This window comes from Chinchilla lanigera, unplaced genomic scaffold (genome assembly GCF_000276665.1).
Source record: "Chinchilla lanigera isolate Chin_1 unplaced genomic scaffold, ChiLan1.0 scaffold00028, whole genome shotgun sequence".
Classification (NCBI taxonomy): domain Eukaryota; kingdom Metazoa; phylum Chordata; class Mammalia; order Rodentia; family Chinchillidae; genus Chinchilla; species Chinchilla lanigera.
Genome location: NW_004955429.1, coordinates 7,601,638 through 7,617,483, shown reverse-complemented (window position 1 = coordinate 7,617,483; position 15,846 = coordinate 7,601,638). Strand labels below are relative to the sequence as shown.

Here is a 15,846-nt window from a genome sequence, read left to right as displayed (position 1 = left end):
GGAGGATTTCTATGCCAGAATAATAGGAATTGGTCAATGAAAGGAATTATGTTGGTCAACCACATAAAGCTTAGGTCAAATAAAAATCACCAAATAGATAGCTATTTCCTATTATAACAGTGTCTATACCTTCAATTTAATTTAAGGCTGACAGCATCTACCACATAGATTCCTTCACTCCTACTAATAAAACCTGACAGGATGCCTGAAAGTGGCCAGGCCCCTACCCCAGCCCAAAGGACAAACTGATCTAAATTCAGCGTGGTCATCTCCTTCTCTTTGGCCTGTGATTGGCTTGGGGAAGGGGAGGTGTCTGGCTCTGGCCGAGAGGCATGAGTGGAAGTCTTCCCAGAGTGTTACAAGTGTTTCTGGATAAATAGGGAGAATTTGGACAGTCCTTGACATTTCAGCCTTCTAATGCTTTCTTTTCCTGGCCACCTGGGCAGCAGCAACGATACCATCACAAGCAATAAGGCACCACACCACCACATCAGTGAGAGCAGAGAACAGGAGCCAGGGCAAATGATGACCTCCACTGTACTGAGACTCAACCCCCTACCTCCAGGCTTTACATGTGGGAAGGGAAATACCCCAATGATAGATTTTTCCTGCTACTTGAGCCATCTACACTCATCAACAACACACAACCCAATATATTTCCAAATTAAGAAGGAAAGGGGGCAAAGTTGATGACTGCATGAGCAATCAGATGCCCCAAACATTTACTTTCTCCCTTGGCTTTACCCACTAATCCTACAATGTCTCGACTACAAATAAATTAAGTAAGTTCAGTGTTGCTTCCTGTTCTGGCCAAGTTTCTTTCAGTGGGTAGGAGATTAGCTAATGGCTGAAAGTGGATGACAGATGTGGAAATGTTCAAGGCTATTTCCTCCTACAGGCATTCTTAGCTAAAAAAAAAAAAATCTAGGAAGTCTTTTCACAACTGAAACCGTCCCAGTTAAGTTCAGCAAACCCCAGAAGAAAGAACTACAGCTTCATCACTGGGGGTTTACTGGGCAGGTCATGACCAAGGGCGCGCTCCCAGGTTTTCTAACACAGTTTGGAGGAGGAGCCGGGGAATCTGCTGTTTGCACATCCCAGGGTTTATCCATAATAATGCTCATTTGCCTGGATAATGTCCTCACCACCATGCAAGTGAACACCCTGAAGGGCTTTGAATGAAACACTGAGTCAGAGGCCGATGTGGATGCAAACAAACTTCCTCCCCTGAAGGATCTTTATGCCTCATTTACAGGCAAAAGATTCCTACAAAAAGAGTCCTTTTACTCCACGTTTCTTTATGACCACCTGTCAGAAAACTACTCACTCCAAGGAACTGACTCTGCATTTGACAAATGGCTAAATATCAGGAAGTTTAGCTGGAGAAGTAAAAAGGGTTAGGGAGCTAACAGGGAAAAAGGCAGAGGCTGCCTTGGAAGAGGACGTGTCCTTCAGGACTTGGAAGTGAGTCATGTGGAGGGAAACCCCATAATGCAGTGCAGCGAGGGCAAAGCAGAAACTGGATGGGAGAAGACAGGAAAGGAGAGGAGTGGAAGGAGGTAGGAGGGGAGGAGAGGGGGAAAACGCCAGGAAAGGAAAGAAAAATTCCCTCATATTGATCCCAAAGTGAAGCCACTTGACCTGAAAAGCTGCCATTTTTCTCTATGGAGAATTCTGAACAGCATGGGCCTCCCAGGACTGATCTCCAGGCCAATCGCACTTAACATTCCTGTCCTCTGCCTGCTGCGGGGTGACACGGCAAGGTCCCCAGGCCTGTTGATGCCCCCAGCTCTCTTGGGGACTGGAATGACAAGCTGAAAGAGATGACCCTTGGAAGTTGTCGAAGGTCAGGCGAGAGAGCAGAAAAATATGGATTAGGTCCGTGCCTCCTGAGGTCAGAATAATTCAACCGGAAGAGGCCAAAGAGGAATAACTGGAATGACGAAGGGCGTGCAGAAAGGCTGCTCCCTGAAGAGAAATCCATCGGACCACCTTTCTCACCTAACAACTGAGGCAGAGTAGAGAGTGCCAGGCGCTGGACTTAGCTGCAGCTGTGTATGCTTTAACCTTGTCTCCACTCCTAGCCCCACCGCTTGAGAGGAGCTACTCAGCCTTGGCTTTCACACCTGTGAACTGGGCTCCCAGAAGCCATGGCACAGGCTTGCAGAGGCACTCAAGCCAAAAACACACATGCAGTGTGCGGCACACAACGAGGCAGAAAGGCCAGCACAGCGGGCAAGGCAGGAGGCCGGCCCCATCTTACTTCAGATCCCAGGGAGCTCACCACCAAGTGACTTGATCTAAATGTGCCCAGAGCACACTTGAAGATTTGTGTTTACGTCTGAGACCAGGAAAAACCTGAATTGAGTGCAGGGCGCCAAGTGATGAGCACAGTTAGAAGTACCAGACACGCTTGACTGGACCCAAGGGCTAATTTGATGTGGCAATAAACTTTTGTCTCTGTTTTGCTCGAGGATGGATGTGTTTTAGACAAGCAGCTAGCCACTGATGTATGTGACAGCTAAGAAACTCAAATTCAGAACTATATTAATCTGGAAAAATTTCAAATTTAAGCTAATCTGCTCCATATAAAAAAAATGATGCCACTGAGAAAGAAGAAACAAATTGTTACTTAAGAATACTATTTGACCAAACTTCTAAAAAGCTAGGAATCTAATTTCATGTCCCATACACCAAATGCTTCTGCTAAGAATCAATTAAATTGGTCTTACATGATTGTACAAATTCTTTTCATTTTTTAAGAAACCAAAGGTGTGATTTTTCAGACTCTTCTTTGATGAATATAAAAATTCAGTGAATGTCTTAATAAGCATAGCATTCTATTTGACAACAAAATGTGAACGTGCACACAACTATAAATTAAGCCACAATAGTCACGTTAAATATTTAAGTAATACAGCAGGCATTCTGCCATGCAACATAAATCTACAGCAAGCAGAAATTTCTCCCACATGTTAGATTTCATCTAAAGGGGAGGGAAACAGCATTACTTTCACTTTTGCAAAATGATAAAAGCCACCACTCCTGACTACAGGTTGTTTTTAAAGACACCATTAAGTGATTTTACCCAGAACAACTCCAACAAATCACCTATGAACTAAAGTTACTAATTTAGCCCTAAGAGATATAATACAATTTTTCCCTGCAATAATTATGCTTCAACAAAAATAGATCAAAGCTGGAAGAGGTGCTATTTCCAGAGCTAGTATATTGGGGCTTTTATTTCTTCCTGCCTTTTACTAACATTAGTATAATAAATAATTATAAAGCTAAGACAAACTTTGCATGGAGCCCTACAACAAGTGATAACACAGCAGCATAAAGGGAGAGGACTTTGTGTTAGAGTCCTACTCCCTATGCGTCACTGTGTAATTCGGGCAGGTTACTTAGCCTCTCTGTCCCTTTGCTTCTCAAATGGGAAAAACAGGAGAACCAGCTTCACAAGCTGCAATGCGTGACACACAGTGCCTTAATGCACCTTAACTGTCCTTAATGTCATTACTGTCATTTCATTATGATTGAGTTTACAAAGAGCTTCCACATACCTAGTAGCTTATTACTATTATGAAGTAATAGCATGAAGAAATATTTCATTTAAATTTAATTACATCACATGGCAAACATATGGGAAGAGGTATGATTCCCACCACCACCCTTTGGTTCTTTCTGACAAACCAGAAGGCCCTCCAGAGTCATCTATAAACCATGATTAGAATCATGCAAAGGTAAGTCACTCATGGAGTAGTGAACACCAAGTAACATTTATTGAGTGATTATAATGTGCTAGACAATACTCAGCATTTTGGACAATTAAGCATTATTTAATCTCACTATTATAAATACCATATTAGAAGGAACTGAACCTAGCCAGTCCAGTTAATAATACTCTTCTTAAGGTTACCATCAAGTTATCAGGTTGACATGAGAACACCAGCCAGCATTCCACCCCACTGCCCAGGATGAATTGCCTTAGAAAAACAAGCACTTTTCAAATATTCCCATCACTTTGCTTGTGAACACTAACTAAAACAACCCAGTATTGTCTGCATCTTCCTAAATAAAGACACAGGCACATGCTCACTTTACAGGACTCAGTTTCCATTATTCCACCAATTCTCTTTCAACTGTTAATGAGGATGAGCTGACTTCTAATCTTTGGTGAGTAAAACTTTTCATTGTGCTTCTAGAATTGTAGTTTACATATTTACTAGATATGTATGCAGGTGCGTGTTAAATAACTCTAGCATTCCCTTGGAATGTAATATAAACTAATCCTACTTACCAAAAAAAAAGTCGTAACAAAAAAGTGCCTTTTCACTAACATCATCTAGATCATGGTTCTTAACATGCAGTTTAGTGATTCATGAATCCTAAATTCTAAATACACGTTATGCTATACTCATATGGGTATAGGCACTCATCAGATTTTTCAAAAGGCCCTCGATATCCATTTAAATAGAGCTTCTCAAGAAAAATCACATCATTATACTAATTTTAAAGTTTTTGGGGTTCTCAGATAGAATATGCTCTGCAATCCAATGCCTCATGAGTTCATATCGTAATAATAACAAAATTCACAAGAGACAGGATTCTAGATTAAAAAGGAGATTTCCACCAGAAATTCTCCAGAGAGGTGACCTTGGGGAAATCATTTAAAATTTCTGGACTTAGTTCCATGATCTGGAAAATAACTGTGCTTTATCGATGATTTCAAGCTTTGCTCCCTAGGTCTATGACTCTACGACATCACCATTCCACACATGTAACACAAAAGAAGACGAAGTCATCTGCGCCACTTACGTCACTGATGATTTCAGTGCATTTTCTGGCCAGTTCCATGCTTAGGTCTTCAATAACAGGCTTAAGGAACCCCTGTATGGGAAAAGCAGGAAAGGGACCAGTTTTGACCTCGGCCATCACAGGAACCAACACCGTGCTTGGGGAGATGCTCCCTTGCTTACCTTGTCTTCATTTTCTTCTTCTTCTGTTTCTTCCTCTTCAGGTTCATCCTTTACATCCTCAGATACAGGGACCCTCATGTTTTTCCCCTGTCAAAATATGTATATTTTAAAACTTCACTAGTGTGGTGTCCTTTTAGGGACTGCAGTCCCTTGCGCTCCTGGTATCTCCAGCGCTTGGACAGGAGTGACCTTGCTGGGCTTCTCGTCTGCCGGGCTCACACTTTCCTCTCCTTATCTCAGCAGTGTGTGAGTGAATGCTCTAAGATCCCCAGGACTGGCCAGGGTCACTCTCACAAGTGATAAGGACATTTTCTCTTAGGCAAAATTCAGTTTAAAAAAACTCTTTAAAGTCCACATTATTTAAACTGGTTAAGAAATCCATATTAACCATTGTTACCCTCCTATTGTCTCATTTTAAAATTTTATTTTTTTCTCTTTAAAATTAAAAAATGTTTAAAAAAAAAAGATATCCAAAAGAACATTTACTTATCTTTCACTAATACAATTCATCCATAAAATGTTTTTAAAAGGACTTAATAGATTCCAGGAAAACTACTCACACTCAAGTTATCAAGCTATCACACTCAAGTTATCAGAGCCCAAAGCCTGTTATTCAAAAGATTCCTTAACTCTATCTAAAAAAAGCCTTCACTGGAATGGCAGACATAGCTCTGATTCTGTATAGCACACCAGATCATTTAAACCCGTTTCATTAACATAAATTAAATACTTTATGAGACATACACGTACATCTCACATCCTTAAAAAACACCCACTTTAATATTAGCTGATTAGAGGCTAGTAATTTATTATGAGAAGCCCTTTGAACCACTTCAAAGAACCCATTCTGAGTTAATTATGACTGTTAATCTTTTATTAGGGACTACTGTATTGTATTAATTGTAAACATCATTAAACACGAGAAGTTGCAGTTAATGTGTTGATATATCATTTAAGAATTCTAGAAACATTACTAGTTCAAAACATAATAATCAGCCTCTTTAGAGTTTCTTCATTGTGTCAAATTTCACAAATTTACTAATTATTTGTATATTTTTTCAACGCATACCGCCCACATGGAAAAGTTGGAGAGACAAATTTTCGTAATATTTATGTGGTATATGTCACTAGTTATATAATTAAAATGTATTTCTCACAACAAACTTCTTTATTGTCTCAATTTAGGTAATTCTAAGACTATAGAACTCATAATTTATTAATTTGTTATTTAAATCTGAGGGTAAATTTAGTTTTACAAAACCACTGTATGTCAGTGTCAGGAATAAAAAAATCCCATGGTTAATAATGAAAGTAATTACATTAAACACACCTTTATACAAAATAATAGATCACTGCAAGTAGCCAAGTTATTATACTGTTTTCTCTTGAGACCCACATCTGGTTTTTAACTTATTAAAGAAAAAATGCCTTGGCCTTATCAAAACTGATGATTCTGACAAGAAAAGAATTCCACATAGTCATCATAACTAGATTATTCCCCAAGTTATGTTCCAAGAGACAGAATTCCCAAAAAAATATATAGCAAGGAAAAAAACAAGCTTCTTAAACAAACCTGTTTGGGAAACCTGTACAGTAATCTCTACCCCTGCCGCTTAGCAATCCACACACCACACTGACACACTCAATGCTATAAAAACACCCTCAACCAAAAAAACATATTTCCCAAACAAGAATCCTACCCATTCCATATCCTCTCATCTGTCTACCTTTTTTTTTTTAATGATAACCACAATTCCAGAAAACTAACATCCTCTTGTGAACTATTACTCAGGGAAGCATTGCTCTACTTTGACAAATTACTGTGTTCTAAAAGAGTTGTTCCTTTTGTCATGAAACAGTTTTTGTTACAGGTTAAACAAATGACATCACGTATCCTATTTACCAACAAAATGCCCAAAAGAAATTGTCCCACGAATGTTGATTTGGAAAAATTAAGATAACAGCGATGTCATGCTTGCTGCCCAGGGTGGCAAATTCTTTGTACACTTTAGTCCCATAAAAGGAAGAAAGAATGTGTAACTCTGCTTGCTTCCCTCAAGTCCTCTGCCAGAGACTTTTCTAAATACTCTGTGAACATTCTATAGAAGATCTGTTACATCACCTTTAAGAAGGAAACAATTTCAATGGAGGAAAAATTTCTATAAACTTTTCTTGCAAACCCCAGAAGTAAAGAGAGAAAACCACGCCCAAACTGCCCAACATACAGCTCTTGCCTTGCATCAGATGACAGTGCTTGCGCTGCTCGCGATGACATCTACTCCCCAGCGGTGCCTCACCTGCATCAGCCTGAGCAGCAGTATCTCCTCATCTCCACTCTCCACTTTGCTGCAAGAAAATAACCTGTTGCGATTTAATGCACAAAAAATCTGAAAGGAAAATCAAAAACCGCATGTAATGTGAACCCAAGGTTTCCATTTGATTTTTCCTTTTTTAGTGGTACTAGGGATTGAACCAGGAGCATCACACGGGGCTACATCCCCAGCCTTTTTCATTCTGAAACCCGGTCTCACTAAGTTGCATGGGTGGGATTTGATCTTGCGATCCTCCTGCTTCAATCTCCCAAGTGCTAAGAATACAGGCATGCCAAATATCCATTTGAGAGTTTAGAATCAGAACTTGAAAGCCAAAGACATCCTTAAGAAATCAATATACCTAAAGCTCTCTCTCACAAAAGATAAAACGAAGGCCAGGAGAAATTAATTATCTGTCTCATTTGCAAGGTTATTCAATGGAATACTAGAGCCCTCTTTGTTCAGCAAGTAAGTGTCGTTGTACTAGCTTGTACTTAGTGTTAGAGATACAATGGTGAATAAAACATGCTCTGTGCTAAGATCAGGTAGGAAATAAAAAACCCAGCATTCAAGACTCGCTGGATGAACTCTTTAATGGATTGTCTGGCAAGCCACATACACCATTACTTTTGATTGAATGCATCTTTTTCCCTTCACCTATAATATAAAATTCACATTGAGATTTCTCTAAAAAATTTTAAGCCTTGCAATTTATCACAGCAAAGCTGTTCTGTCAATAGTGCTACAATCTAACTTGTGGAGTAAGGAAAAAGTATTCTTTGTGGATAGTTATCATGTTTCAAAATATCCTATCATCTTTCTAAAAAAAAAAAAACAAATTTAATGCTGTATTCTAATACATATTTCCCAACTCGGGTCACCCCCAGTGGGAATATCTCTACAGTTGTTAATCCCTGTTACTTATGGACGCTTCGTTTAGGTTGTCTGCTTTTTTAACGCTGGTCCTCTGCTCTTGCTATACGATGGAATGAGACCAAGATGGAGATCACACAGTGGGAAAAGCCTTGACATCCAGGACCAGCTCTACTTTATCCTCTGGGGCTGGGGGGGAGTCATTTAATCCCTCTGCCTCTAATTCTGCATAAATAGAAAAGCTAAATTTCCAAAAGTTCATGAAAGGAAAGTGCTGGAACAATTTCCATCTACCCAGTAAAGGGAACAGCTACAAGAAAAGCCCTTGAGGTGAAAGGGTCCTCTCACTGGAATGGGTAACTCCATGCCATCAATATATCGTTTCAAAGGCAAGAAGGGCCTCCCTAAAGATAAGAGCTAACTTGTGTATTTATGACACAGAAGGCTGCCGATCTTTTTATAGTTTGATGTGTACATGTAAGCAAGTGTATTTCCATAGCAACAGCCCCTAGCAAGGCAAACCATCTGTACCACCATCACAAGCCACATCCTGCCTGGCTGTCCTCAGTGTCCTTAAGGTCACAGGCAATAGGGATCTCCTAGTTTTTAACAGATGTTCCATAGTTATCTCACCTCTTTCTCCTTTCTTTTCTTCATCGTGATAGGACATGTGCTTTTCTCAGCAGGGTGCCAAGAGACTTGCAAATGAAATTTCATAAACTACTAAAACAGATCAAGATTCACTTCTGAGTTGAGAATGGGGATGTCCGCCTGAAATACGGCACTGGGTATGCTGGCCGCTTTAGATTGAAGATGCTAAGGAATCCCTAGACACAAACAGGCTCTGCCGTGAACTGTTTTTTTTTTTTTTTTTTTAACCTGAAGACTGGATCTGCCAGTTGATAAACAATTTCCTTTTATCCTGTTATTCCATCCACCTAACTCATATAACAGAAGAGATTGAAAGTTAAATATTATACCCAGAGCCTACATGAACTTACTCCCAGACTACTTATGTCAGTCTTTTTCTCTAAAATTTCTCCACATCCCCCATTCCATTCACACCTAGGAGGAGAGTCTATAGGCCTCTAACCCTCACAGCTTTGCTGGTCATTCTCCCTCCTGCAGTACTCCTGAGCACACGGTAAACCCTATTCCTTTCTTCCTGTTCATTCACCTACAGTCAGTGGATTTCAGCAGACTCAATGAGAGCAAGTTCCCTCTGCCCCAGTGAGGAGAACTTAAAGGTGATTTGATTTTAAAATGTTATTCACTATGTCTTATGGTAAATATAAATAATATATTATAAATATAAATAAAATATACACATGACTAGGTAAGGAGGAATTTGTTTGCCTGACTTGTTTTCCTGTCCTGACAGTTCTTTCTCATTCATTTTTAGTTGCCTAGTTTTTTGTTGTTGTTGTTGTTGTTGTTGTTTAATGATCTACCCCCAGAAAGTTCTTGTTTCTCAGTCAAATCCCTGGTTGATTTACTTTCACCTCATATTTATCCACTGTCTGGCATCTACCCAAAAAAGAGCTTATTAAGATATGAAGAAGGGGGAAACAAGAAATGTAAGTATTCTGTGGCAATTTGTCTTCTTTATAAAAGAAAACAGTCTCCTTCATACTAGCTCCATCTTTTCTTTTGTTTTACTTTGCTTTGTTTTTTGAGACAGGGTCTCTACGTAGGCTGGCCTTAAATTTATAGTCTTTCTGCCTCCGCCTCCTGTGTGCTAGGATTACAGGCGTGTGCCACCGCATCCGGCTACATGTCTTCATTTTAAGTTATTTCATTAGTAATTTGTTCATTAGAAATCAAAAAAATACAAAGTTGCCCGAGTTACTATCACCATTACCACTTAGGCTATTAAAATGAGATTTAACAGACTGTTCTATACAGTCCTATTTTTAAAAACACAGAATGTACTCACAAGTGAGGCCCACATATGTAGACTAATATTGGAGGAAGATAAGAACAAGCAACTGCAAATACTTTGGGACACAATTTCCAGGCTGAGTGAGGCAGGAAGGCCAAAATTAAAATGATGTACTCTTCTCATCAAGAGGGAAATTTAATGTGAGCGCCCAGTGAAGTAAAGGCTTTCCTTTCATTTGCACCTGCCCTGAGATATGAATTCAGTTCTCCTAATTTTGAAGCTAAGACTACAATCACTCCGGCAATGCTTGCCACATAGAGAAGCCCAACGTTGGAGTGGGCTCTATATGGTTTAAGACCAGAGCCAATGCATCCAGTGAGATCCACAGAAAGTATCCCTCACCTAGAATTCTGTGTAAGACTTTGGGATCACTGTGAAATACTGAAATGGACACACAGAGAACAAATTATCAGGTGTCTTAACTACTGCTTCCTTTGGGATCCTCCTGTCCTTTCTTGCCAGTGCTACTTTATAATTCTGTAACTTGTTGAAAATTGATAACAAAGATAAAATGATCCTTATCCATAGAAATGCAAATTAATTGTGTCCTCAGGAAAGCAACTGATTATTGCCCCGCAGATCAACCCTCTCTGCATCTATTTATAAACTTATTTCAGCATTCCTTATCACTCATTGATGTGTGGCTCTTGAAACACACCTTTGAACCGTCTGTAACATCTTACAGGTACACTCATTTGTGAGTAAAATTTCTGAAGCAGGCTTTATGTTTCAGGAGAAATCATATCTTTTTTACAAAAATCCTTTAACAGTTGTGAATGATTCAGTTACCCTCGTTTCTTTAACATTCAAAGGCAATTCTGGAGAAAGCTCTTTCCTCTCAAATATTAAGTATGTCTGTAAAACACTGGGGCCCCTATTGAAATCAGCTTTTGATTTTGTTTTCAGTTCTGACCTCACTCGACTACGTGTGTATGTACACTCACACACCCGCACGCACACGCACACACAAGCGTGCGCACTCGGGCAGCGTTAATCCACCACAGCTGCCAGCACCCCTCCCGAAAAGCATAAACGGCTTGAATAAATGCAAAGACTTAATTACTTCTCACATCTGGAAAAACTTGACTATGAGAGTGGATTTATTGAAGAAGCTCTTGGCTGGGCTGTCAACACCACAGGCGGAGTCAGGAAGAGAGCGCGCTTGATCACTCTTGGCAACTCTTAACCCATTCAGAGATAGATGATCTACCAATTAATTCACAACACGGCCTGTTTACATGATTTATGAGTTTTATAAAAGCACAATAAAGTAAATGATGTCCTAGTAACTTACAGAGAAAAGCTGTTTTTGTCATGTTTCGGAGGGGGATATATATGGAACTGTGGAAATAAGGAGGAAGTCCTTGGATTCAGGGAAACAAAGGGAAGACTTACCCAGAACATACTGAAAACAGCCATTTGAACCATAACTTACACACACACACACACACACATGCATGCGCACACATGCATGTGCACACACACGCACACACACACACGCACACATGCATGCACGCACAAAAGGAGATGATTTGGCATTTTCTGAAAAAAAATACAATGGTGTTTCTAAGAAGAAAGTTATGTGAGGTTATGCAAGAAGATTTAACAGAAAGGAAAGCCCAGGCAGCACTCCCTCGCACAGTTCACTGAAGTGATGAGATATAGAATAAAGTCACAAAGACCCAGAGGCAAAACGTGAAGGGACCAAAAGTTTAATGTCCCTGGAACTCACAAAAGAAGAAACGTGGGAAGTAGAGGATCTGAGGGTCGCTCAGCAGCCAGAGACCTCCAGGGAGAGCTCAATTCAAGAAATGTATGAAACTCACTTTTCCTAACACAAAATGCTTAAGCTGGTTTGGGCCATGAACCCTTCATAAATAACACAGCTCCTGGCCAACTAACTATGGAATCAGCGGCTTTACGGCTACTCTATTCCCTCTCAAATGCCTTGAACTTAATTTTTGCCCCTTCCTGTTATCATTAGCCAAGTGAGATACTCACTGTGTATCCAGATTTTATGAAAATTCTTTGTGAAGAAAGTATTTTCATGTTTATTTTTCTATTAAGAGAAATACTCAAGTGAAATCCCCTTGTATTAGATACACCCAGAAGTAAATGGAATATCTTTTAAATGTGTTTATAACATGAATCTCATACCTTTTGCATTTCTACAATTACAATGTTATTATTAAGATGTGCCTCTTTTTTCCATTATTTACTAAATAAGTGATTTCAATGTTTGTACTCAAACCTTAAGCATCGAGTTACTAACACCTACATTCACTAAGGATTTCTTCTGTCTTGAAATCATGCTTTTATCATACTTTAAACCAAAGAAAATAAGCCAACCAATGCTAACACATTCAGAATTTTTGAAATATTACTAATTCCCAAGTCTTATTCCAGCTATTTCCATGGAGGTTTTTTATGTGCAACTCAAAATATAATATAAAACAAATATTTACAAATATAAAACAAATATAATTAAAATAAATATTAACACAGCTATAAAGGTAGTAATGCTTTAAGGTAATTGGTACCTTTGAATAGTGAGTGAGTTTAATATGTATCAGTGGTCATTTCTGAGAATCTTACCTTCATTACTCAGGTGTCAGTGTGTATGTGGGGTATATATTCATTCATTCATTTAACAGTATTTCTTACACACATTTCATGGGATGGGCACTATTTTAATCTCATCAATCAATGAATAAAACTAACAAAAATTCCTACCCACTTCTCCTATTACAATCTTATATTCATTCATCAAATATCTGTGAGCATCTATTTTGTTCCATGCTCTGTATTGAAATATTTTATTATACCACATATATGAAACCCTGGGTATTTTACACTCTATACTTACAACACATCTTACTTGGAATTACCCACATTTTGAGCACTGAATGGTCAGATACAGCTAATGGTATCTAAACCAGGCTGAGTAGTGCCATAGTAATGCTGGAAGACTAGAAATCTCTAATTCTTTTCCAACTTGAGTATATATACCAACTTTTATCAGAATCCTAACAAGCAAGCAATAAAACATCCAAAATATTTTAGCCTCCAGAACTCCCTGAATCAGACTCTTCCATATAGGAATGTATCTTATCAAAGGTGTAAATTTGTATTACAAATAATGAACTAATTTTATGTTTTTGTTTTTATTTTGTTTTGTTTGGTACCTAAACCAAACTCAGGACCTTGCGCTTGCCAGGCAGGCATCATGCCACTGAGCTACATCCCCAGCCCTAACTTTATGTTTTAATTAAGTTCACCAAAGCTTTTCATTGCACTAAGGAAACTGACATATTAGAAGTTCTGGTATTTTTCAAGACACATATCCAGCCTTTCATCCTCTACCTAAACAGCAAAAAGTTTAAATAGTGAAATGTCCTCATCGATACTCTCATTTTTAACTCTTAAAGCTGAATTTAAAGGGGCTGGGGATTTAGCTCAGCGGCACAGCGCCTGCCTGGCAAGCTCAAGGTCGTGAGTTCGATTCCTGGTCCTAGAAAAAAACAAAAAAAAAAAAGGAAAAAAAAACTGAATTTAAAACATATCATGAGCAATTTACTTATCAAGTATTAAACAGCTAGGTAAACCTTTTTAAAACATGTCATATCACAATATCACCATTATGAGATTTCAGTAAAGAGACTGATACACTATTTAAAGAACCAAAGTAAGCCAGGCACAGCAGTATGTGAATGAAATCTCAGCATTCTGGGAGGCTGAGGCAGGAAGAACACAAGTTTGATCTCGGTCTGGGTAACTTAGTGACTTAGGAAACTCTGTCTTAAAATTTAAAATTTTAAAAAGCCAGAGGATGTAGCTCAGTAAGACGGTTCAGGTCTGAGCCACAGTATTTAAAAAAGAGAAAGACAGAGATAGACAGACAGAGAAAGAGAGAGAGAGAGAGAGAGAGAGAGAGAGAGAGAGAGAGAGAGAGGTGTTTCATTAAAGAGGTTTTTTTTCTATTTCTAAAACATTTCTTAAGGGGCTAGGGATTTAGCTCAGCAGCACAGCGCCTGCCTGGCAAGCGGGAGGTCATGAGTTCAATTCCTGGTACAGGAAGAAAAACAAACAAAAATAAAATAAAATAAAACATTTTTTAAATTTCAAATACTCAACAGAAAAGATTTGGGCCATGAACAAAAGCAATATTTCTTATTACTGTTCCACAGGGTACCCAGCTTCTCGAGATGGAGCTACAGAAAAGGACACTTCAAAACTTCTGGAATCTTGAATAATATCCAAATACAGTAAAGTGCTTTGAATCAAAAAAATACTGAAGCTGCGTCCTTAGAAAGGGTACAAAAGGATAACCACTGTACACAGGAAATTTGATTTAATCCTTACTCGCCCAAGTACTCATTTTAAGAGACTCAACCCAGGTCTTAACTGCTTTAATGTATGTAAAGACCACTACCCTGGAGAACACTAAATGACCTCTATTTCTTTCTGGTAGTAATATTCCTATTTTCCAGCATCTCCTTCAAATTTCCAACCTCAGAGGAGTTGTCACTACCACTTGTTATTTAGAGGAGGAGCCCTCATGTGGTATGGAGACAGCGTGGTCCCTGTGAGCTGAGAAGCCAGGACTCCGGAGGAGCCCAGGCGGGGATAAAGGTGGACGGCACGGAAAGCACCCCAAGGTCTGTGATCCGGCCGGCACCTCATCTGAGCAACTGTCCTGCTTTGCGCTCATTCATCGTTCACTTAGAAGCACCTTGGCAATGATACACACACCTAACAGTCATCTCTCCCAGGGCTTTTATTTTTTAATGAAAAACTATTTTTAATTTTTAAGAAAGTCCTGCAAAACAAAGCAGCATAATCCATCATGGAAGTGGATCATCATGGAACAAGATGAGCAAAATCAGCGCCGGGAAGCTGACATAAGCCCACCCCACACAGCGCTGTGAGTGACAAGGACAGTCAACGTCTCATGTTAAGAGGGTCAAGACACGGTAACAAACCTGAGCCCAGTGCTTCCAATCTTACAATGAGCATTTCAAGGTATTGGTACTCATGTTGTCCCGCCCCTCATCTGTATAATGATGAAATTGTGCTATACAATAAGATTTCAGTCTTATTTACTTGGGCCCCCATTTTTCTACTGATTGTCATGCACTGAGCTTAGACGTTTGTGACTGTGACGCTTTAGAGATAATTTAGAAGCTGGCAAGATAATGTGCAGACAAATGATTCAAGTGAAATAGAAACTAATTTAACAAGCACATGTCATTGTATCCAAATAATCTGCCCTTTCTTAATGGCTGTTTTAATACTCCCCAGAAGAGCTGGGGATTTTCTTAAGATGGTATCAAATATATAAAATTAGAGAAGATGGTAAATACACATTGACAATAATATTACAGGATGATGTTTATACTATCCATTCTATAATTTACACAAAATTGATAAATGTCATTGTCAGAAAAGCTCAAGGTTTCTCTTAATTTAGGCTAGAATATTAGGAGAAATTCACCCCCCAAAAATTTGAGCAATAACATCTATATTAAAAAATACTGTTTTCTCTGTGCTTTGGGCTGAAAATGAAAAATTTCATTTAACAATAATAAATACTTTTTTAAATGTCTGCCTTCTACCTATTTCTTATAAATATAATCAATTTAAATGCACATTGATGCTGCTCTAAAATTATAACTCTCTCGAAATATGAACTTTTTAAAGCACAATCCGGTTCCCGGTACCGGAGAAAAACCAAAAA

The 15,846-nt window shown here is 38.8% G+C and overlaps 1 protein-coding gene across 4 annotated transcripts in view; it reads right to left on the bottom strand.

Moving 5' to 3' along the window:
• Nebl (nebulette) overlaps positions 1-15,846 on the bottom strand; it is a 170,690-nt gene that overhangs the window by 113,200 nt on the left and 41,644 nt on the right. For 2 of the 4 annotated variants that reach the window (XM_013515481.1, XM_013515484.1), the window contains exons 7-9: positions 7,280-7,328; positions 4,983-5,069; positions 4,822-4,893 (exon numbers count right to left, since the gene is read on the bottom strand). In XM_013515481.1, the coding sequence (XP_013370935.1) occupies positions 4,822-4,893; positions 4,983-5,069; positions 7,280-7,285 (165 nt within the window). In that variant the 5' untranslated portion in view covers positions 7,286-7,328. Of the gene's footprint in view, positions 1-4,821; positions 4,894-4,982; positions 5,070-7,207; positions 7,329-15,846 lie in introns of those variants that run through there. The other 2 variants (XM_013515482.1, XM_013515483.1) reach the window with 2 other exon arrangements.